General features: G+C 45.8%; 1 protein-coding gene across 3 annotated transcripts in view; it reads right to left on the bottom strand.

The window, feature by feature from the left end:
• The window catches only part of NCAPG2 (non-SMC condensin II complex subunit G2), an 89,191-nt gene that overhangs the window by 3,302 nt on the left and 61,616 nt on the right, over window positions 1-24,273 (bottom strand). Inside the window, exons 18-27 of one of the 3 annotated variants that reach the window (XM_080664140.1) lie at window positions 24,021-24,174; window positions 23,750-23,923; window positions 22,888-23,004; window positions 22,658-22,798; window positions 22,131-22,230; window positions 11,830-12,017; window positions 10,330-10,470; window positions 7,024-7,127; window positions 5,542-5,642; window positions 3,977-4,076 (exon numbers count right to left, since the gene is read on the bottom strand). In XM_080664140.1, the coding sequence (XP_080520266.1) occupies window positions 3,977-4,076; window positions 5,542-5,642; window positions 7,024-7,127; window positions 10,330-10,470; window positions 11,830-12,017; window positions 22,131-22,230; window positions 22,658-22,798; window positions 22,888-23,004; window positions 23,750-23,923; window positions 24,021-24,174 (1,320 nt within the window). The remainder of the gene's footprint in view (window positions 1-3,976; window positions 4,077-5,541; window positions 5,643-7,023; window positions 7,128-10,329; window positions 10,471-11,829; window positions 12,018-22,130; window positions 22,231-22,657; window positions 22,799-22,887; window positions 23,005-23,749; window positions 23,924-24,020; window positions 24,175-24,273) is intronic. The other 2 variants (XR_013960372.1, XM_080664141.1) reach the window with 2 other exon arrangements.

The raw sequence follows: 24,273 nt of genomic DNA, 5'->3' as shown, positions 1-24,273 counted from the left end.
AGACACATCATAATTAAAATGCCAAGAGCAAAAGACAAAGAGAGAATATTAAAAGCAGCAAGAGAAAAACAGTTAGTTACCTACAAGGGAGCACCCATACGACTGTCAGCTGACTTTTTAACAGAAACTATGCAGGCCAGACGGGAGTGGCAAGAAATTTTCAATGTGATGAATAGCAAGAACCTACAACCAAGATTACTCTACCCAGCAAAGCTATCATTCAGAATTGAAGGGCAGATAAAGAGTTTCACAGACAAGAAAAAGCTAAAGGAGTTCATCACCACCAAACCAGTATTATATGAAATGCTGAAAGGTATTCTTAAAGAAGAGGAAGAAGAAAAAAGTAAAGATAAAAATTATGAACAACAAATACATATCTATCAACAAGTGAACCTAAAAATCAAGTGAATTAAAAACCTGAGGGACAGAATAATCTGGTGAATATAATAGAATCAGGGGCATAGAAAGGGAGTGGACTGATAATTCTCAGGGGGAAAGGGGTATGGGGGGTTCATGAAGAGACGACAAAAATCATACACCTATGGATGAGGACAGTGGGGGGGAGGTAAGGACAGAAGGTGGGGTGGGAAATGGGTGGAGGGGAGCTATGGGGGGAAAAAGGAGAAATAATTGTAATAATCTGAATAAAGATTTATTTAAAAAAAATAAAATCATTTTTGAAATGTTAAAAAAATAATAATAAAAAAAATAAAAATAAAAACACCCTGATAGCCCTGGCCAGTGTGCATCAGTGATTCAGAGTGTTTGCCAGAGCACCGAAGGGTGCAGGTTTGATTCCTGGTCAAGGGCTTGTACCTGGGTTGCAGGGTCGATCCCCGGCCCTGGTTGGGGCACGTGCGGGAGGCAATCAATTGATGTGTCTATCTCACATCAAAGTTTCTTCCTCCCTCCCTCCCTCCCTCACTCCTCCCCCACTTTGCTCTCTGTAAAAGTCAATGGGAAAAATATCCTCAGGTTGGGATTAACAAAAGACAAAAACCCACACTGCTGACAAACTGCACAATCATGGTCATGCTGTCTCCAGGACTCAGTGCGCACTCTATGCCATGCCCTGCTCAGTTCAGCTGATTCACGTTCCGAGTGCTCAGTGTCCACAAGGGATGAGTGGCCGGCATAGGGGCCAGCACAAATCTAGAAAGATTTTAAAATTTTCTCTTTATCCCTGAAATTCAGGAATTTTACTAACACTTGGATGTGATTTTTCGTCATCAATCCCATCCAGAATTTAGTGAAACAACAATATCTTTAAAACTACATATTTTCCTATCGTTTACTAAATCATGGCCTGTCTTGGGTCTATTTTCTGGATCTGCCTTTGCCCCTGTAACTTCTCTTCATCAATATCTGTCCTGACACATCTCTCCGACATGCTCCCTCTGACCATCTGGAGTCTGCCAGCGGCAGTGACGTCGCTCCTGGTGCTGACACTGCTGTGCTCTGTGGGCTCCTTTCTCCCAGGGTTCTGCCTGCTCCTCTCTAACTGCTGAGCCACTCCATGTGTGGTGGTTCTTGTCTGTGGCCCGTGGACACTCAGGTGGAAGCAGACGGTGGATGTAAGAGGCGCAGGCCATGGAAGCTGCCACCACAGCAGTGAGCAGGCTCTTGGCCCCCGAAAGAAACATTAGAACACTCCCGATGCCCCCACAGCTCTCTAGGGCCTTCAGCCCCAGTGATAGAAAATATAGCGCCCCCCACCCCCTCACCCAGGTCAGCTCTCTAGGGTCTAGAGCAGCCGTGGGCAAACTACGGCCCACAGGCCGGAACCGGCCCGTTCGGCTGTTCTATCCAGCCCGCGGAGCCGAAAGAGCGGAGGGTTCTCTTGCTCTCCCCTCCGCTCCTTTACTTTGAATTTATATTAGTTCACACAAACACTCCATCCATGCTTTTGTTCCGGCCCTCCGGTCCAGTTTAAGAACCCATTGTGGCCCTCGAGTCAAAAAGTTTGCCCACCCCTGGTCTAGAGAGACCAGGACAGTCACGAAGGCCAATGTTAGCCAGACCCAAGTTCCCTGGTGGCCTGGGAGAGAAAAGCACCCTCTATCACAGCCAGGAGCTGAGACAGGGACACAGGACACACCAAGTCACCAGCACCCCACTTACTCACAATACTGTCTCCTTGAGTGAGCACAGCCTTGAAAGACCGGAGAGAAAAGCATTCAGCCACCTTGGCAGGAGCTGATGAACTCTAGGCATCAGCCGCTCAAGCTGACCTACATCTAGACTAGCACAGACACGACTGCCGTCACCCCGGGACTGAGACTGAGCCAGCACACGGACCGCTGGCACCGCACGTGCTCCTGTCATAAGCAAGGGACCAGGGCCGGCTTGCCCAAGACAAACCGCTGACAAGGGCAGCGTTTGGGTTCGAAACCCAGGCTGTCTGTCTTCTGACTACCCTAAGGAGCCTCGGACTGAGAACATCCAGCTCTATTTTATGTATTCACTCTTCTAATGCCTGGGGAAAGGCTCACTATACTATGCACACAAAAGAAATAAGGATATTAAAAAACAAAATGAATGAAATGTGGAATTTTATTGGTAGAAGGGACAGGGGCAAACCTCAAATTAAACCCTGGGCCAGGCTTCTCCTCCTGTGTGACAAGACACTTGACCTGAGTCTAAATGTCGTTAAGCACAGGCCAGAAGCCGAGTCTTCACAACCCACCTCCCTGCATCCCCACTACCTAGGTGCTGTGCTCACGTGAGGGAGAACGCCCCACAGCCACAGGCACAGCCACAACCACAACCACAACCACAAGGAGGTCCCACTGCCCACGGGCTGTGCCCTCGTGATGAAGAACACCCCACAGCCATAGCCACAGGGAGGCAGGCAATCAATTTTCTGAGAAAGCAATAAGAAACAATGTATGTTTTTATTAAAGATTAGTCTTATTTATGTATAGTTTTTAATTATCCACACTATTGGTGATGACAGAAGCATGTTTCAACACATAAAAATCAATTGTCATCCATCATCACATCAACAGGCTAAGAAGAAAAATCACATGGTCATACCAATACACGCAGAAAAAACTACTGAAAAATCTAGCACCCATCATTCACATTAAAAATTCATGAACTTGGAACAGAGCAGAGCTCATCAACCTCATAAAGCACGTGTACAAAAACTCTCAGCTTCTCATCACACCTAATGCTGAGAAAGTAGAAGCTTTCAGACGCAGAGAGGAACGAGACAAGGAGGTTCTCTCTTGCCATCCTTTCCAGCGTGCGACCCAGAGTCTGGGCTGATGCGGTAAGGCAGGAAGGCAAGAGAGGTATACAGACTGGGAGGGAGAAACAAAACTGTCTTCGCTCATTCGTGAGCAATTCAGGATTTTGAAAGCTTTTCTCCCAATGAGAACATGGCTCCTTTCCTGGGCAGGTACAAAACTGATTCCCTAGTTCCGAGCTCTGTAAACTCAAGTTTACAAAACAGCAGGAAAAACATGGTTTCTGTGGCTGATCTGAGAGTCCACACAATTCCTAGGAGCATCTGCAGGGCACTGCCCAGCATGTCCCAAACAGTGTAAACACGGGCAGGGGCCGTGCACAGCCTGGCAGCAGGCCCTGTGGCAGCAGGGGCCACACCACGGAAGAAAGCTATGGATTCCTTCAGTCTCCAGTGGGAACGCTAGGGAAGGGGTAAGCAGAGCTTAGGAGTGCCCATGGCTTCAAAGGCATAGCAAACGATCAACAATAATCTACAAAATAAGTTCGGAGGCACTTACTTTTCTAGAGCAGTATCTTACAAAGTTTTTTTATTTTTGTTTCTGAGGACAGACATAGAAATAAATTAAACCTATGTTCCAAGGGTTTTGCCAACAAAATGTTTCTATCTTCACAATCCCCAGTTTTCTAACTACCTGGCTGTGGGCAGAGTGAACACGTGCCGTAAGACACCTGAGGAACAACTAGCCCTTTCCAGATAATCGCCCGCCACATGACCGTGCTTTACCTTTCCCTGCTGTCCTCTTCCAAAGTAATCTCCATGAATGTCTGCAGTTTCCTGTGAACGGCAGCTGCAACATCCTTCACTTTGGAACTTTTATGCTTACCTGTATGTTAAAGACAGAAAAAAGACTTTAACGTGACCACACAAGACAAACATGTCTGCCATCAATGGAGGCACAATTTCACAACTGAGCACCCCACCATCCCCTTAGAGCTGGCCCACTTATTGACCGTGGACAGTTAACTGCCCCCTCACAGGAAATGAGGGTCCAACGTTGACGAAGCTCCTTGCAGCTCTGAGGTGGAGAGCTCTGATGAAGGTGACCCAGGAGTCTTTCCACCAGAGAGTGCGTGCCCACCTGTGCCTCTGTGAGAATGAAAACTACCACACTGCAGTCACCACCTGCTTGGCAAATACTTAAGTACCTATGAAGTACTAGGTGCTCCATTCTCACACTCTCCACACAGAGAGTCCCCTCAACCTGCAGATCTCAACTAGGAACACTCCCTTGGGGGAGGCTTTTCTGATGCCTGGCCTTGGGCAAACCAGTTACAAAGTATTATCATAAGACTGTAGACTCAGGCTTATGGGGGAGATCATTTCTAGAAGCACTCTCTAGATATAACATGTTATCTGAGAAAATAATTTTGACATTATTAAAACTGAACAAAAACACAGAAAGTTAACGGTAATGCACTGCAGGGTGTTACTGTATTGTACACTGAGGGAAGCATTTTATAGCAGCTCCAGGCATTTTCCCAGTACTATTGCAATTGGCTGGGACAGTCACAACAGGTAAAGCTAAGGCTTAAGCATTTAGCAGATACATTCAATATTAACACCAAAACATACCATCATTAGCAAAATATATTCAGATTTTTAAACATCCTATATAATAAAAGCCTAATATGCTAAGTGTCCTGTCGACCGGTCAGCCTTTCAACCAATCAAAGAGTAATATGCTAAGGCCGCTCAACCGCTATGACATGCACTGACCACCAGGGGGCAGACACTCCAACCAGTAGGTTAGCTTGCTGCTGGGGTCCGGCCGATTGGGACTGAGCAAGATGGGCTGGACATGCCCTGGAACCCTGCCGTGGTCCCTCCCCGGCTGGCCAACCTCCCGCATCCCTCCCCAGTCCCAATAGTGCACTGGTGGGGTCCCTCGGCCTGGCCTGCGCCCTCTCACAATCCAGGACCCCTCAGGGGATGTCAGAGAGCCGGTTTCAGCCTGATCCCGCAGGCCAGACCAAGGGGCCCCACTGGTGCACGAATTCGTGCACTGGGCCTCTAGTACGTAATAAATGACAAACCTATAGAAATTCAATTCTGAGGCACAGGAGGGATACGTACTAGGTCCAGGGGGGAAAGGTGACGGGAATAGGAAGTACATTAAGAAGCTCAGGCCAGCAGGTTACCCCCAGTGCAGGCTCAGCCAAATAGAGGGAGCTGGCCAGATAAGTGTCAGAGCAGGGGATCATGGAACACGGGAGCTGAGTTCCCAGAAGTTCCAGAACAGTTCTAAGATAGGGCCAGCTACAGCTCAATGTAATAGAAATTTAACCAACCTTTATTGATAACCAAAATAATATGCATAACAGCCGTGAGACACACAATTCCTTCAATATCATCAGAAGTAACACACACCTTTAACTCATCTAAAAATGACCTGCAAAAAACAAACATCTGAAATTACTCAAAAGCATGCACCCTAATACTTGGTAGAAGACAAATACAGGTAAGATTCATTAACCAGCCCTGATCGGTTTGGCTCAGTGGATAGAGCGTCGGCCTGCGGACTGAAGGGTCCCGGGTTCGATTCCAGTCAAGGGCATGTACCTTGGTTGCGGGCACATCCCCAGTGGGAGGTGTGCAGGAGGCAGCTGATCGATGTTTCTCTCTCATCGATGTTTCTAACTCTCTATCCCTCTCCCTTCCTCTCTATAAAAAAATCAATAAAATGTATTTAAAAAAAAAAGATTCATTAACCACCGTGAATTCTAGTTCCCACACTTTTCACTCTGGTATGCCAATCCCACAGGTGAGACAGGCCATCAGAATAGATCTTCTGGTGAAGTGAAGGAAGTTACTCTGTATGTCCCAATACACACCACAAAACTTAGTATGTTTCTGAAAGGTAATTCACAGCTGCTGAAAACGATGCTTTTTAAACTTCTCATTGAACTAATCTGCTATTAAAGTTCCACAGGTATCAGGCATCTGCAAAACCATTCTTTCTTTAACCCTTCAGTCTTGTATGTGCCAAGCCTAGGATATCAAGTGAATGAAGTGGCTGGAGAAATATGCAGGTGTGTGCCCACAAGCAGAATCCACGCTGATACCTCACCCTGTCACGTTCTAGGAGCACACATAGTAACAAGCATTTTATAAAACACATTAACATTTTAAATGTCTCCCTCTAAGTGAATTTTAGTTATGAGAAGCATAACCAGAGACTATTTGGCTGAATATATTATACAGAAAGTTAGAGAAATTCTACTTTATATATACTTATATATCCCCAGAAAGGCTCTGTAAGTATAATGTAAATATTTTATGTAATATTTACAATGTATTAATATAATATACAGTGTACAGTATAATGTAAATGTTTCAGTGTAATCTATATATACAAAAGCCTAAGCAACTGTTACCACTGATTGACCAAATGACCAGTCGACCAGTAGCTATGACACACACTGACCACCAGGGGCAGACGCTCAATGCAGGAGCTACTGCCTGGTGGTCAGTGCACTCCCACAGCCAACCTCCCGCGGTCCCTCCCCCTGACCAGCTGGCCCTGATCAACCCGGATCACCGGCCCGGCAGAGAAACCCCACCCATCATGCATGAATTCGTGCACTGGGTCTCTAGTGTAAATATAATGTATAATCTAATGTAAATATTTTTAATCACTGATAAAATGGGAGAAAAATCTATGCTTTTGTCAAAGAAAGAGCGCAGCTCTGAGAAATTCTGAGAGTGGAAGGAACAGCACAGCCAGCTGAGCCACAGCCACAGGAAGAGTATCGGACAGTGAAAATGATTACCTGACCACATTCGGAGATTTTATGATTATTCCTATTAAACACCTTGAAAATGGGGGCAGGTCTGAAAGATACTCTGGGGGGGAAAGCTCTTCTACATCAGAAACCTAAAAAAAAAAGTTTTGAGTCAGTAATTTATCAGTTGAGACTGAGACATAACTTATTTTACATGGCTTTGAGAAAGGCTTTCCAGAAACTCAAAAGAATGACTTTACTAATTGTTGAAATTTCTACAAGAACCTTGAATAATCTATTATTATATACATGATGTCTTTAGTTAGAGCAAAGAAAAAGATAATGTCACGCAGCAAGCCTTTTGTCAGTCATCTCTAATTACCTTCTGTAAATAACGTTCTATGCTAGGAAAATTTAACGTGTGTTCTTATTAGTACAGATCTGGTTTTCTCCATTTCAAAATGATTGACATTGTGGACTAGAGAATTCCTTGTTATGGGCGCCCTGTACCCCACAGGTGCTGGGAAGCACCTCTGGCCTCCACCCAGCAGCTCTCTCCCTGGCTGTGAAATGAAAACGTGCAGATGTGGCCAATGTCCTCTGGAGGAGCAGTGAGGACCTCAGGTCTGGACCCACATAGGGCCCTGCCGGGGTCTCTAGGGTATATTATACTAATACATTGTAAATATTACATAAAATATTTACATTATACTTACAGAGCCTTTCTGGGGCTGTATAAGTATATGTAAAGTAGAATTTACACTAGAGACCCTACCGGGACCTGTGCCCTCCATCAGTACCTTTCGTTTAAAGTCACCCATTCCTGGTGGTGAGCTCTCTGTGCACACGGCTCTGGGGAAGTCATGATCCAGGCCCCTGCAGCTGACATGTGCACATGCCACCTACCCCATGTCGATTGCCACTATTATCTTGTGCTATTTCGAGGCTGCCTTAGGGAATTTCACTCTGGCACAACCAGACAGCACTCCTGATAAGCCTCTCATGGTTCCTCTACAGACACTCTTACATATGACATAGCACTGTTTCTCATGAAAATGCTTTACATCTTAAATGCTATAAATGCATCTCGCAAACAATGACACAAATGATTCCTGACTGGTTAACATGAACACGTGTCTGGAGATTTGAGCACACACAGATCTATAAGGATGACCAGCCTGGTCAGAGGACATTGTGGTGCAGGGGCAGCAAAATGCAGAGCAACCACAAAATACTATATTACACACAAGTGATAATGTAAACTCAACAGAGGAGATAGAACCATACAAATAGCAGGAAAGGAAGAAAAAAGGGGGAATAAACAAACTTCAAAATGGTCAACTTACCCCCAAGCATATATATAACTCCATTAAAGTCAATGAATTAAGCAACCCAACTTGAAGGCAGAGATTATAAGATTGGATGGGGAAAAGGACCCCCATGTGGTATCTATGGTGCGGAATGAGAAACAGCAGGGCACAGACTGTGTGATGCTGCTGCAGAGACAGAGACAAATCCCTCAAGGTGAGCCTTAGGGTGCATGCGCGGGGTGACAAAGCTCCTGGACACACGGAGGGAAAGTCCACAGCACTGACCTGCACTGAGGACAGGCAGATGGACAAAACTAGTGGGGGCACAGGGCAGAGGTCCGTAAACGCCTTCTCTAAAGTAGTACATAAGTAGTAAATATTTTCAGCTTTATGGGCAAAACCATCTTCACACCTACTCACCTCTGTTCTTGTAGCACAAAGCAGACCTATTTTGGTTGTTCTTTAAAATAACTTTATTTACAAAAGCTGAGGGTGGGCCAAACCTGGCCATTCAATGATTTCTTTATCACTGTTAGCTACTCAGCACTGGAGTAAATAAGTTGTAGTTCTTATTCTATGTATGACTTTCAAGTTTCAAGGAGGGCCTTAAGTTCTATTAATGTTTTAAAATTTAGTTAACTTTTAAGAAATTCATGGTCTTATAGTACAAGATTACATGCCATATGTCTACATTCATATACTACAATGGTGTTGCCTATCAGATCCCACTTCTGTGGCTGAGAAAACCTATCTTCTTTTTTTTAAATATATTTTATTGATTTTTTACAGAGAGGAAGGGAGAGGGATAGATAGTCAGAAACATCGATGAGAGAGAAACATCGATCAGCTGCCTCCTGCACACCCCCCACTGGGGATGTGCCCGCAACCAAGGTACATGCCCTTGACTGGAATCGAACCCGGGACCCTTCAGTCCGCAGGCCGACGCTCTATCCACTGAGCCAAACCGGTTTCGGCGAGAAAACCTATCTTCTTAAGTCCCTCTTCGTGCCCTTCCTCACCACCACCAATTCCATGTGGAAAAACAGCATTTTTGTTCTGAGTTAAATTATCACCCTGATTATGTCAATATCTCAGCACACAGGCTAATTACATAAAACAGCCTACTGCAAGAAAGCAGCCAGCGCCCTGGAGTAGGAACGAATCATCATGTGTCCAGGCTGCTGCCAGAGCTCGCATTTCCTGTGCTTAGGAACGAAAAGTCAGGCGCACATGTGCACTACTCCAACCGTGTCCAGGAGTCCCGCACCCACTCACCATCAACCATGACTTTGGCCTCATCAGCAGAAAGGAATCTTAAGAAAAGAGCCTGAACCAGTTTGGCTCAGTGGATAGAGCGTTGGCCTGCGAACTGAAGGGTCCCAGGTTCGATTCCGGTCAAGGGCATGTACCTTGGTTGCAGGTACATTCCCAGTAGGAGGTGTGCAAGAGGCAGCTGATCAATGTTTCTCTCTCATCTGTTTCTAACTCCCTCTCCCTCTCTCTTCCTCTCTGTAAAAAATCAAAAAAAAAAAAAAAAAAAGGACTTTACAATGTCTTTCCCAAGTGGACTTTAAAAAAAAAAAGAAAAAAAAATGTATCAGCTTGCCCTGGCCAGTGGTTCAGTGGTTAGAGCATCGGCCTGGACACTGAAGGGTCTCAGGTTCAATTCCCGGTCAAGGGCATGTACTGGATTGCAGGTTTGCTCCCTGCCCCTTAGTCAGGGTGCATGTGGGAGGCAACCAGTTAATATGTCTCTTTCACATCAATGTTTTCCCTCTCTCTCTCCCTCCTCTCTCTCTCTCTCTCTCTCTTCCCCTTCCTGAAGGAATAATTTGGTTATAATCAAGAAAGACAACATTTTCCAAGTCAAATGACTCTAAAATACAAACTACCTATGAGGTCCAACAGCTGGAGAAGCAACCCCCCCCACTGAAGTGTGAGCTCTTAAAAAATACTCATTAAAACATAAAATGTGCTGCTCGCAGAGAAGAGCACCTGGTATAGTCAACAAGAAACACGGAAGTCTCAGAATCATGGGCTTCACCTTTCGCAGCTGGTGACTTATCTCGACGACAGAGGCCGCCATCAGCGTGGAAAGCACGCCGCGGTGAACGGGCGTGCCCATGTGCCAAGACTGCACTGTTGTTATAAACTCATGGAGAGGGGTCTGAACAGAGTGCAGGAGCTACGGAGAAAGCACATCGGCAGTTCGGTGGTTAGAGAACAGGCCCTTCCAGGGGAGCCAACCTGCCCCTCCCGCCCCCCACCTCAGGTGCAGCGTGCCCACCCCACCTGCCCTTTGTCCACCTGCCTCTCCTTCTGGCTGCTGACTCACATCGCTAAGCCCATTACCAGAGGATGACAGACCGAGCAGAAGCCCACTCGCAATTATCTGCTTGCCATTGTTTGCCCCAAAGCAGAGAAAAAACCTCCAAGAACAAAAGTATCAATAATATCAATAGAGAAAAAAGAAAGAAAAGGTGAAGAAACATCAGACATTGAAAGCAACATCAGCGATGTGCTCAGATGAAGCTGCTCAGCCCATGGTAACAGGCTTGGTGAGAACGTGAAAAGTCTTGCCACACATCACACCACATAAACAGACCACCGACATTAGAACCAACTCATCAAAAACAGAAACCTTCCCATGTAACTCAAATAAAAACCAGGCTAGAGAAAATATCACCACCAACCTTCAATTACCTCTATCAGCTAAGAACAGAATGAAACTAAAAGTTGTCAGCATTTCATAAACAGCCTCCCAGGTAAACATTTTTCATTAAAAAGTAGCTCAGCCTTGGCCAATGGTGCTCAGTGGGTAGAGTGTTGGCCCTCAGACCAAAGTGTCTCAGGTTTGATTCCCGGTGCTCAGTAGGGGTGCGTGCAGGAGACAACCAATCCACATGTCTTGCTCATGTAGATGATTCTCTCTTTCCCCCTCCTCCATCCTTTCCATCTCTATCTAGAAATCCATGGAAAAATACCTTCTGGTGAGGATTAAAAAAAAAAAAGTAGCTCCTTCATGCTTTAGCCACTACTTAGAAAAACACAGGCGCTCTCCACGACAACAGGATTCTGGGGGCAACGCAAATCTGGCCCCCAGGCCACTGAGCGTCCAATCAGCAAAGGGAGCTGCTGGCCCTGCCAGCTCGGGCCTCACTCACAACAGAAGGAGTGCAAGAGGGGAGCTAAGGTGGAATTTAGCATTTTATCAGGGGAAGTCTTATCATCTACAGGTAATGGCAGGTGAGCTCTCACTGCTGGCCTGTGCCCTCAACGCAGAAACACACCTGTACCAAAGCTGACAGTCAAACCTGGCTCACACACCAGAGTGTGCCATGCTAATCTGTGATGGTTGGCAAGTACACCTAAGGTGGCAGCAAGCACTATCTCCTCCACCACTCTGCACCTAACCCAGCAGCCCAGCGACACAAGCAAGTGCTAACAGCCTGCACGAGAGCAGATGCACTCCACGTGCCACTTCCTGTCAGCACAGCATGTCCATCTGATGTCTAACCACCCCACCCTGTGAAGACGTGAGTACCCGCAGGCCTTCTTCTGGTTTCTTCTTGAAGCTCCAGGCCATACACTCCAACATTTTCTGAAAGACTTTCTGGACCATATCAAACAGCGTTGCAACTTCTTCGTCTGAATCTGTTTTCTGCTTTAAGGAACTTTCAGTTACCTCTTTTAGAATGCCAAGAAGTAATGAAACATAAAAGAATCCCTTCACTAGAAAGAAAATTGGAAAAATCGGTTATCTAATCACATAATTTAGTTGAAAACATTACACATTCTTACTTAATACTTGTGTATTACAGTGACTTTAAAGAAGTTGTCCCTAGTAAGCCAATAGCAGGTTGATCAGATTAATCTTAAATTTTAATAGATAACACCTGTTCCTTTAAATATACCAGCAAGACCAATACCTTCAAGATCAGTACTGCTGACTCAGGCACCAAGAAACGTGCTCACAGTGCGCATGGGCAGTGTGCCTTGGATACCTGGGCTAGAGAATGTGTCTTATTTCTCCTCTAACACTGACACCCAATCAGCACCAGCTGCACAGCAGAAGTCTGAGACGATGGCCCACGAGCTTTCAAAATATGACTGACTGCACACTCTCGCAGGGCAACTGTTAAATTTCTAACACCTGTAGTGCATTGGTTGTCTTTCTCTTCCGAATCACTTCACTGTGCAATGTTGATTTGGGAAAATGTTTTCCATGTGTGTGCCTAATCCTGCAGCACACCCTAGAGATCTTGAATTTACCTCCATTTCAGATAACTGTAAGCTCTACTTGAGACAGGTAAGAAGCTAAACCCAAACCCAAGTTTATATGCTAAAGTAAGTAAAAGAAATGGTTGTGTTCAAGAAATCTCTGGCACTACCAGAATCAACGAAGGTTCTAAAATCTTTGCAAATATAGTAGAAACTTGCAAGAAACTAACCTCTTTTATTTAAAAGGAGGCAAGAGCCCTTGCCAGTTTGGCTCAGTGGATAGAGCGTTGGCCTGTGGACTGAAGGGTCCCAGGTTCAATTCTGGTCAAGGGCACGTACCTCGGTTGCAGGCTCCTCCCCGGACAGGGCCCTGGTTGGGGCTCATGCAGGAGGCAACCAATGGATGTGTTTCTCTCACATCAATATTTCTCTCTTTCCCTCTCTCTCCCACTCTCTCTAAAAAATCAATGGAAAAATATCCTCGGGTGAGGATTGAAAAATAAATAAAAGGAGGCCAAGGGACACAATCTCTCCACACCAGTCAGTCAGTACAGTGGAACAGGCGGAAAGGGAACACTGAGGCTCTGAAATGAAGTACAAACAGCTCAGAAGTAGCTGGTGTGTGAGATTACAGGACCCTGAAAACAGGAGGGTTTGTCCGTACAGCCATCACAGTCCTGGGGCGTGGGGGACAGCCACACACTTAATTCATACCTTCAATTACTGACAAAAACCTGAAAAGTTAAAAATTTAATTCAAAGTGATTTCATTATATTCAAGCAGTATATGCCTTAGAACAGTGGTCGGCAAATCGCGGCTCGCGAGCCACATGCGGCTCTTTGGCCCCTTGAGTGTGGCTCTTCCACAAAATACCACGGCCTGGGTGAGTCTATTTTGAAGAAGTGGCATTAGAAGAAATTTAAGTTTAAAAAATTTGGCTCTGAAAAGAAATTTCAATTGTTGTACTGTTGATATTTGGCTCTGTTGACTAATGAGTTTGCTGACCACTGCCTTAGAACCAAATACACATAGCAGCTCAGTCAATAGGACAAAGTCCTGGAGAGAGTCAGAATCCACAGTGTGGGCGACAGAAGACACAGGACGTCCCTGCTGCCCTGCAGTGCACCACTCAGGCCACTGCTAGGCAGGACGCGTCTGCCTGTGAATTTGGTTCCCAGTGGCCGAGAGCTCAGGCATATCTGGTCCTCCTGGCACAGCCAACTCCACACAGGGGCCATGGTCGCCATGATGACTCTGCCCTTCCCTCCCATGTAAGACAATGCCGTGTGTTTGCTGTAACTTTTACTAGAAAGGCAGCCTTCCCACGCCGCAGCGCTACTTTTGCAGGACTGTCATTTCTCGTGCTGCCCCACAGCCCGTCACTGTCGCTGCCTTGATGCATCCATCTTATATAAAAACTGCTGTTTGGAATTTTAACCTGCTATTTTGGCTTCTGTAAACGCTTGCTTGCTTAAATAATAAGGAAAATAAGAACTACTCCCATTCCAGAGAGGCCATAAACTATGCCCCAGACAGATTGTCAGTGCTGGCACCAGGCTAGGCCTTGAGATATGGTCTCATGGCCCCTTCTCAGCACGCAGGTCTTCTTTCTCAGAAGGCCTGGAAGTCTCATTCCAAATTTGGGAGACAAAGAGCTAGAAAAAGTATAAATAGAGAAAGTTTCCTCCATGTGGGGGTTGGGGAGGGCGGGGGCCTCAGAATTTGGAAGACACATTTTTCTCTGGGCCTGTGCATCCTATCTAATAAAAGAGTAATATGCAAATTGACTATACCTCCCCTACACCCACAAGCCACACCCACCAGCCAATCAGGAGCGAGTATGCAAATTAACCCAACCAAGATGGCTGCAGCCACGGAGAGAGCAGGAGGCTTGGGTTTCCCGGGCAATGGAGGAAGCCAAGCTTTCCGCCTGCCCTGGCCTGCCTTGGCCTCTGCTTAAGGCTACAAAGTTTCAATTATAGAAGATAAATAAATCCCAGGGCCTCCACTTGGGTTGCCGGGGGGCGTGGCCGGCCTGCAAACCACCACAGGCCCCTCACCCAGGCTGCCCCATGGGAACCCCCACCCTGATCTGGGACACGCTTCAGGGCAAACCAGCCAGCCCCCACCCATGCATGGGGCCTCTATCCTATCTAATCCTATCCAATAAAAGAATAATATGCAAATTGACCGTCACTCCCACACACAAGATGGCTGCCCCCATGTGGTCAAAGATGACTGCCCCCACGTGGACACAAGATGGCCGCCACAAGATGGCCAGCAGGGAAGGGCAGTTGGGGGGGACCCAGGCCTGCAGGGGAGGGCAGTTAGGGGCAACCAGGCCTGCAGGGGAGGGCAGTTAGGGGTGACCAGGCTGGCAGGGGAGCAGTTAGGCATCAATTAGGCTGGCAAGGGAGTGGTTAGGGGGTGATCAGGCTGGCAGGTAGAAGGAGTTAGGGGCAATCAGGAAGGCAGGCAGGCGGGCAGTTGGGAGCCAGCAGTCCTGGATTGTGAGAGGAATCTCCGACTGCCCGTTTAGGCCCGATCCTACTGGGATTGGGCCTAAACAGGCGGTCAGACATCCCTCAAGGGGTCCCAGATTGGAGAGGGTGCAGACTGGGCTGAGGGACACACACCCCCACCCCCGTACACGAATTTCATGCACCAGGCCTCTAGTAATTATTATAAAATGTAACTCCTCTTTCTCTAAGCGTTGCTTAGTTTTTCTCTGGTCTTCTGTAACATTAATGGTTCCCTGACCGAAAAGAAGGCCAAGCATGCAGGCCTTTTTGGCCTCTGGTGAGTGGACTGTGTTTGGGGCCCGGGGGCGCTGGATAGGCCTCCAGGAGGCGCTGCTCTGCTCATTTAGCAGAATTGAACTGGGGGACTCTGGGTGCTCCCAGACCTCAGCATAGGACCCGGCTGGCATCTGGAGAAAGTGGACGGACACTTCTGGACCTGTCGACAGAATTGGTAAGATAGGGGCCCCTATCAGTCAGGCCCACTCTGAGTGAGTGGAAGGGGAGTTTGATCACCTCCCGGAAGTCATACGACTTCCTCAGGCAATTAATCAGGAATCAGGTGGACTGTTTTAACTCTGAGTAAATATTTGGTAGAAGTAAAAAACTCAGACTGTCTGGTGTATGAATGTAAGTATGAACGTCTGTGTGAAGCGAAAGCTACTTTGTCACATCTGGCTGTAAACATGAAAGTATTTGTTATCTCTTTCTGTTGTTTAATTTGTTTAAAGATAGGGCAAAGCCCGCTTTAGGGGAAAGCCTAATTGTATATGGTGAGGCTGAACACTGTGACAGACTGCAGCTGTACCAAGCAACTGCTAAGAATTCTTTTCTCGTTCTTGCTCTCTATCATGGAGAGAATTAGCCCGCTTAGCTAATGAAATTTCTGTCTATGTTTGTATGGTATAGAACTTTTAATTTGCTCTTCCCTGATTTATGATTTTGCTGTGCCAGGTTAAAATTTTAAAATTCTAAGGTTAATTTAAAGATACAAAATTTGTAAAGATTGCAACCCAGAGAAGTTTAAACAAAGGCTAGACCACTACCCTTTTCTCCCCTGCTAAGGCTTGTTGGGTTAAGATTAGTACATTTTCTCATGGACTGTGTAGGGTGAGGGAGAGGGACAGCACCCACCCTGACTAAAGGGGGGCCACCAGCGGAGGATATCTGCATGGCTCTGGGCATGAAGCCAGATTCGGCACCAGCAAACTCCCAAAGGGGGCACTTTAAGACTAGTGCTGGAGTTGGGGAGGGGGAGAGCAGAAAACTGCTCCGGAGCGGGTGTGAGATGGGGTGGGGGCGGTGGAATTCACTGGGTAGGGTGGTAGGCTCTCAGCCTGGTGAGATAGAGGAACCCTGGGCTGGGGGACAAGGAGATGGTCGCAGAGATCAGGGGTGGTAGAGGAGGAGGAGGAGGATTTAGAATCCTTGAGGGACAGAAAGGGGGGGGCACCGGCGGAGAGAGCAGGGAAAGATAAGTTTTTGTTAATTTTTGCTGGCTAGTTTCTTCAAGGCCACAAGCTTTCTATAAAGCACAATAAATCTTTCTCTGCCCTGTTTTGTTCTCTTTAACTCTTCCAATACTAAATTAAACCAATACAATATACTTGAAATTGCATAAGAAAGAACATAGCAGTTTTTACTAGACAAGTTTTAATTTATCTGCTTTTAGTTTTTATTACAGGAAGAAGGTCTCTTACACTTTGTTAAAGGTGTATTTTCTTTTTTTTTTTTTTCACAGAGTGGAAGGAAGAGGGATAGATAGTCAGAAACATCAATGTGAGAGAAACATCGATCAGCTGCCTCTTGCACACCTCCCACTGGGGATGTGCCCGCAACCAAGGTACATGCCCTTGACCGGAATCGAACCTGGGACCTTTCAGTCCACAGGCTGACGCTCTATCCACTGAGCCAAACCGGTTTTGGCAAAGGTGTATTTTCTTAAAAGTAAAAGTACATTTAAAGTGTGTTCATAAATGTTAATTTAAGAAATACTGGCTGTTTACTTTTTAGTAATCATTAAAGGATTAAGGTTTCTAAGAATAAGGAATTACTAAATAGAAGGTCTGAGGCATGGTTATGCATTTTTAAAGGACATAGAAAGAAAGTTTGAAGGCTAATTTAAATTTATAAAGGTTGTGTATACAATAAAAAGAAGAAAAAAAATGTTAAAAGGAAATTAATTAAATAATACAGGCCAGTAAGCCAGGAAGAATAAATAATTTACATTCTGCCTCCCTAAACAGAGGGTAGACAGTTATGCCATATGCCAAAGTACTTAGGGGGGACTGATAAAGAAAATCCAACAGTTACTGTTTTGTTAAAACTCTAGAAAGTCCATAAAAAGAACTGACAAAAAAAATAAAAAAATCTTAAAGGTCAATATATTTTTCTCCTTATATAATTCCTCTGGAATTTGGCAATAAATCATGGCAATACATTTCTTTGCATGAATTCAATAAGATCGGTTTCCAACAATGGTTTTATTAACCAAAAACTCTGACTAAAGTATCATATTTCAAAAAGCCGTCTAAACTCTGACGACTTGAAGCCAATAAAAGTGCCATGGAGAAAGCCTGGTATCCTGCTTGGTAGGCCTGAAAATAGCTGGCGCTGGAGCGTCAAGCCCATACCCTACCATCACTAGCAGTTGGTCAGAGTAGAAGGGAAGCAATAAGGGTGTCTCTGCATCCCTGCAGAACCCCCACGCACTCTAGGATGCGACAAGTAGGAGGGCTGCTGAGATGGGCCTTAAAAGCCTAGGGCATGGGCCTGGGTGGAATAGCTACAGGTAAGGAATTCACCTAACCAAGCAGATACTGTAGACAGACCTGATGGCAGCTGAATGGCTTGGCTTCCTGGCCCTATGGGGCACATTAAAATTCAATCATGAAATTCTAGCAAAGGTAGTCAGTTACCATTTTTGTTATATTTATGCAAACAATCAGGCCAAATTGAATACAATAGATAAATTGGTCTTAATTTAGCTCTTTTAATAAACATAAAGGTAATTTTAAGAAGAAAAATTTTATTTCAATAGAAATTATTAGAAGTAAAATGTTTTCTTTCCCTTCCACAAGACCATGTTATAACTCTTGCTATTCTAATTGCTCCATAATACTAAATTTTATAATACAGTTTTGTCTCCACCAGGTAACAGGCCCACCTCCTTCTGTGCCCAGGCCTCATCGTCCCTCTGATAAACAGCAAGGATCTCTTGGCTCTGAAAGAAAACTCCGTCCCTCTTCAGCATGGAAGTAGTTAGAGGAACCCCACCAAAGTCCATTTTCCCTAAAAAAATTCAGAGCCAGGATCCTTAAGGTAATATATTAGACAGTAAGACAGACATAAGCAAAGCAAGGATGATGGGCCAACTAGTGCTACCAAATGTAACTAAGTCTTTCCACCTCTACGTATGTAAGACAAGGGGCATAGCCAAAGGGGTTCATCAGAAGTCTCAGCCCCTAGAAAAGGCCAGTAGCCTATTTATCCAAAAGACTTGACCCCATTGTGTATCCTGCCTCCAGGGAGTAGAAGCAGATAAAGCAGCCCAGGAGGCTGCCCTAAAACCAGTGGGGCCTCTACAGATTCTAGTGACTCTTCCAGACCCTGACCTACCCACCTCACCAGCTTACATGGAAACCCAATCTAGAAAAGCTAAAATCCATAACCAATCTTTACTCAAGTTCTTACAGGCTTTACAGTCCACCCAGAAAGCAGACCAGAAGCACATCCGAGACACTCTGCCTGTACCAACTGCTAATCCGGTTTATCCCTTCCAACCTGGTAACTATGTTTGGGTAAAGAAATTTGCCACACAAGGACTGACTCCTACCTGGAAAGGACCACCTCCACGGCAGTCAAGGTCAATGGGATCCCAACGTGGCGTCATCACACCCAGCTTATGACAGCCCAGGCAAAATAAAAAGTCCAGGACTCTTCAGACACTCTAAAGATTAATCCTGGACCTCATTCCGGGCCCTCCTCTTATAAACTGGCCCACTGACTTTATTCGGCAGAAAATTAATTCTATCAAACTTATAGTCCTCAGAGGTCAATATAACTCCCTCCCCAACAATGACCCAAAAGAGTCAATGATTTAACTCATGGACATAAAACCAGTGGGGAATGAAGCATCCATCTTATATAAAAACTGCTGTTTGGAATTTTAACCTGCTATTTTGGCTTCTGTAAACGCTTGCTTGCTTAAATAATAAGGAAAATAAGAACTACTCCCATTCCAGAGAGGCCATAAACTATGCCCCAGACAGAGTTGTCAATGCTGGCACCATGCCAGGCCTTGTGATATAGTCTCATGGCCCCTTCCCAGCATGCAGGCCTTCTTTCTCAGAAGGCCTGGAAGTCTCATTCCAAATTTGGGAGACAAAGAGCTAGAAAAAGTATAAATAGAGAAAGTTTCCTCCATTGAGGGGGGTGGGGAGGCTCAGAATTTGAAAGACACATTTTTCTCTAGGCCTGTGCATAATTATAATAAAATGTAACTCCCCTTTCTCTAAGCGTTGGTTTTTCTCTGGTCTTCTGTAACAGCCTGACTGTAGGAGGATGCAGGCTGTTTCAGAAACACACATGCTGTGTCACCGCAGAAGACACTGTGGTTCTGTGAGCTAAGACTTTCACGTCTGGGTGATGTGTGCTCAAGGACATCACTTCTGGAAGACACATTGCTGCCTGGAGAAGGCCATGCTTAATTATTAGTAATATTTGGGTGACTGGTGTCTTTTTTTTAAAATTTTTTTTTAATTGACTTCAGAGAGGAAGGGAGACGGAGAGGGGAATAGAAACTTCAGTGATGAGAAAATCATTGATCAGCTGCCTCCTGTATGCCCCGACATGGGGATTGAGCCCGCAACCCAGGCATGTGCCCCGTCGACACTCAACCACTGAGCAACACCGGCCGGGTGGGTGACTTCTTTTTTTAATTAAAATATTTCATTAATTCAATGAACAGCTAAACTGCTCAGCACAGTCCCACTTGCAACAGGACTGCAGGATGACCCCAGAGCTGACTCTCCTCTGGGCAATCCTGATAAGTAAGAATCTTTGCTCAAGTACAAATACGATTTCAGTTGATCAGAAGTCACAGCAGTAGCTCAGGGCAGCGATTTTCAACCTTTTGCCTCTCCTGGTACACTAAATAATTACTAAAATTCTGCAACAAATAAAAAAATATTTTTTTGCCCATCAAAAAAAATAGGTATAATTTTTATTAATTCACACAAGATGTCTATTGTGTTCGCTGTTGTCATTTTCTTTCTTTATTTGACAATCTAAGGGAAACGAGGTCAGTGCCCCTGACTTCACAGTCATGTTCTAAAAATTATTTTGGTATACCGTTTGAAAATCGCTAAACTAGGGCCTTGTTTGGGGGAATACACACCTTTTCATGGTGAAACTGGCAACACTGGAGGATCTAAAATTCTTTTTTTAAAAATATAGAACTGACCTTTATTGAAACTTAAAAAGAACAAAGACAATTTGATAAGTGCCTTAATTATAATGTACCTGCTATTTACCTGTAATTACTCTTTATACACAGCCTAAAATTCTTGTTAATGCCTCAGAAAAGTAAATTTTATGAATACTAAAAATAGATTCAGTGCTTGAAAATAATTCCTAAGCGAAAAAAAAGTTTAAAAAATGTAAATTTTTTTTTAGTGTTTCAATGATTAAGCTTAAATTTAAAATGCTATTTTCACAATAGGAAATACAAGTTATAAAGGGTTAAACAAACAAAACAAAACAACACCCAAACTTTAGAAGCAATAACACTCGGCCCTAGCCTGATGGCTCAGTTGGTTGGAGAATCATCCTATACACTACAAGGTGGTGGGTTCGATTTCAGTCAGGGCTCATACCCAGGTTTCGGGTTCAATCCCAGACTGGGTGCATGTGCAAGGCAGCCGATTAATGTTTCTTTCTCACATCAATGTTTCTCTCTCTCTCTCTCAAATCAATAAAACAAATTTTTAAATTTAAAAGCAATAATATTTGTCCTACTTAATATTTAGCCTTTAACTTTGGCTATTTTAAACAAACAATGTATACTCTGTCACTCAGGTTCATCTAAGGAAGAATGCTTGGAAGAGCAGAGTGGCCATGCAGCTCGAGCATCAACCTCAGTGGCGGAGGCACAAGGACAAGGCCCTGCGGGACAGGGTCCTCAGCATGGGGTCAAGACTCATGCAGCTAATGTCGACTGAGCTACAGACTCACTAAATCTAATTTTCAAAACACAATGTTGAATTTGCTACATGATAATCTCATTTCTATCTTTCTAGCAAATACCTAGGCTTAGAGAAACTGAGAAGCCAATTCCCAAGTTTCCACAGATCTCAGGAGGACGCACGTGCAGCATCAGGGTGCACAGGGAGAAGTTCACAGCCAGTCCACACAGGACGTGGCACCCCAGGCTGTGGGGTGGGGGTCACAGCCCAGCAGCACTCCCCTGACCCTGACTCTGTCCACAGCCCCACTCCTCCTGCTATAAATAAGGTGACAGGGCTGTGAGAATTCAGCCCTGGAACCCACAGGCAAATGACCCAGACCATTGCTAGGCCCAAGCCCAGGTGGCTGGCCCCTCACTCATCCACTGAACACATTTCACTTAGTACTGAGTACACAGCCAGTATGGGTGTAAGTTCCTAGGTGCACCTGTCCTTGGGGAAATGGCAACTTCCTAGTGGTCCTGTGGGGGGCATGAAACAACCCGACTCACAGCCCCACGTGGCCGGGCAGGTGACGAGCACTCCGTGACCTTGCCTTGGAAAGCAGGGAGGAGCAGACGGCTTGGCGGCCAGGCCAGTGCACAAGCCACACACAGCAAAGTCACCCAAGAATGAGCAAACCCAGCCAGGAGACTCCGCCAAGGCCTCGCCAGAAACTCTGGAGTTACTGACGTCTGACGCTAAAAACACCTCTGAACTCCCTGGCTGCATCAGCATGTAAATCCCTTTTTGGGTGTAAGCTCGTTCGTGTTCCATATCTGTCTGTTTAAGGCCACAGCCCTGACCAGCACAGTGAGGGGGGGGGAGAGGGACTGGTTTTGATTAACTGTCCCAACCAGTCCTTTACGGAATGGCGGTACCTGTGTGCATGATCCTGAGACTCCAATGTAAAAGCTGTATCTGAAACTTGCCATCACCAAGGCCGACCATCACCACATCTTTGCCCACAGTCAGGTAGGTCTGTAAGAGACAGATATGCAGACATGACTCATCAACAAAGTCCAGAGAAAGCAAAGAGGGAGTCCAGCCCACAAAGCTCTCCACAGTGGATAGACTGCCAGTTAGCACATACAGCAGGTATCTCCAAAGATGCTTTGTAAAGGAATTGCCATAAAGATACATTAATTCTGTTTCCATAGGAAATCTAATTACCTTTTATGTAATGCCATAAACATTAGTGAACATCTATCACATGTGATGTGTAAGATTACAATAAAATTATGCAGAGTTTATGTTTTGGAAAGAATAAACTGTAGATATTCAAAGGCCAATATAAGTATTAAGAGTAACACTGCTTGCTATCTAAAGTTACAACTTGAAAACAGGAAACAGTCTTGAAGCACCTGACATGCCCGGAAGGAAGAAGGTCTGTGTGAAGAATGCTAACCTGGATAATCTGCTGATAAATAAGCCGATGGCGTTTCAGATAGTCTTCCTCTTGATCATGAATAAAAGATAAAACCTTGCTTTCTAACCAAAATCCAGTGTCTTCCAAAGTGGACAGGTAAACTTTTCCTTCTGTGAAGAACTGTCCAACAACAACAGAAAGATAACTTAGTGATGGAGCGGGCTTTGGCAAGGTGCTTCTTGCTCTGGCCCGGGTGGAGACGGACACACCTTGTGCTGAAGGTGGATGCTCAGCCGACAGTGCAGGCTGAAGGCTCGCAGGGCAGTCGTTTCACTAAAGTACTCAGCTTTCCCACCAGGCGGCTGCAGAATTGATTCCAGATCCACCTGCAAAATGAAATACATGTGGTCATTTTCCCACTGACAAGTCGCCACCACACTGTGTGGCGAGGACGCATGGCGAGGATGGTGGGAAGCACCTGATATAACTACACCAAGAGAGGGAGCCTGAGCATCAGAGGTGACTCCATAACCCGGCAAAGCCCAAGAAATGTGGTCTTCCCTCCCGCTGCCCCTGCAGAGTCTCCCACTAAGAGACAGGAACATCACTTGTAAGTTCTTGCTTAAGCCTGGTGAAGCCTTTGCCCCGGGGTGAATTATGACCTGCCCTCTATGAGGGGCAGAGACAGCCCTGTCAAGACGGACCAACCAACACTGAAAAGAAAGAGAAGCAATTCCCTGGGAACAATGCTCTCCTCCACGGCAGGAGCTTACACCCTCAGCTGGACTCCCCGGCCGTGCACCTCCCAGGATCAGAGCCCTGTTTGGCTGTAGCAACACAGAGGGAAGGGACGTCCCTCCAGCCTGTCATGGGGGTAGAGCCACTTGTCACTTGTGCCGGGGGCACTCCCCCACTTTTCCTGGAACCCATGGGCCGTCCCACCTCCTAAGCCTGTCAGTCACCCCACGCCTCATGTCCTTGTCTGCACACTGAGGGGGGACTAGACAGCTCCTCACGCCTGCTCAGCTGGGAAACTTCCACATAAACATGAGCATTTAGACCTGCCCTTGTCACTCTGCTAGCACACGAGTCACTAGCTCTTACAGGTCTGTATCTGTTCTATAAAGTTACCTTGGATATTTCAAGTGCTTTCAAAAGGTGGCTTAGTTTCTTCTGGGGCGCAGAGAGCAGGCACTCTCGGTTCTTCGGGTGGGTCAGCAAGTACTCTATGTAAACCAATGCCAACTCGGGCTTCAAGGGGCGTGGGTCATGGATTTGAACCTTCCGCTTAGATGCCGAGTTAGTCTGATAGAAGGAGAGCAACAAACTGACACCCTTGTCCCAGGAGAGCATCTGCTCCAACACCAGCCCTCGCAGATCTAGAGACGGGACAGGAACACACCTTTCCCTGGGGGGACTCCTCTGGCAGCCAGTCGCAGACGAGTTCCAGAACGTGCCCGACACGTCCCCAGGAGCAGAGACAGTCTAACAACGTGCAGTAGCTCCTGTCCGCAGCACCCTGCTCTCGGTTTCTCAGTGTGGAAATCACGCTGCAGCTGAACATATCACAGACACAAAATCAGACCCAGCGCTTCCCCAGCAATCTCCCGCTTGTCTTCAAGGTGAGGAAGACACCTGGAAGCAGCCTTAGGAAG

The sequence above is a fragment of the Plecotus auritus genome (genome assembly GCF_963455305.1).
Source record: "Plecotus auritus genome assembly, chromosome: 4".
In the NCBI taxonomy this organism is placed as follows: domain Eukaryota; kingdom Metazoa; phylum Chordata; class Mammalia; order Chiroptera; family Vespertilionidae; genus Plecotus; species Plecotus auritus.
This window is presented reverse-complemented; position numbering and strand designations above follow the sequence as displayed.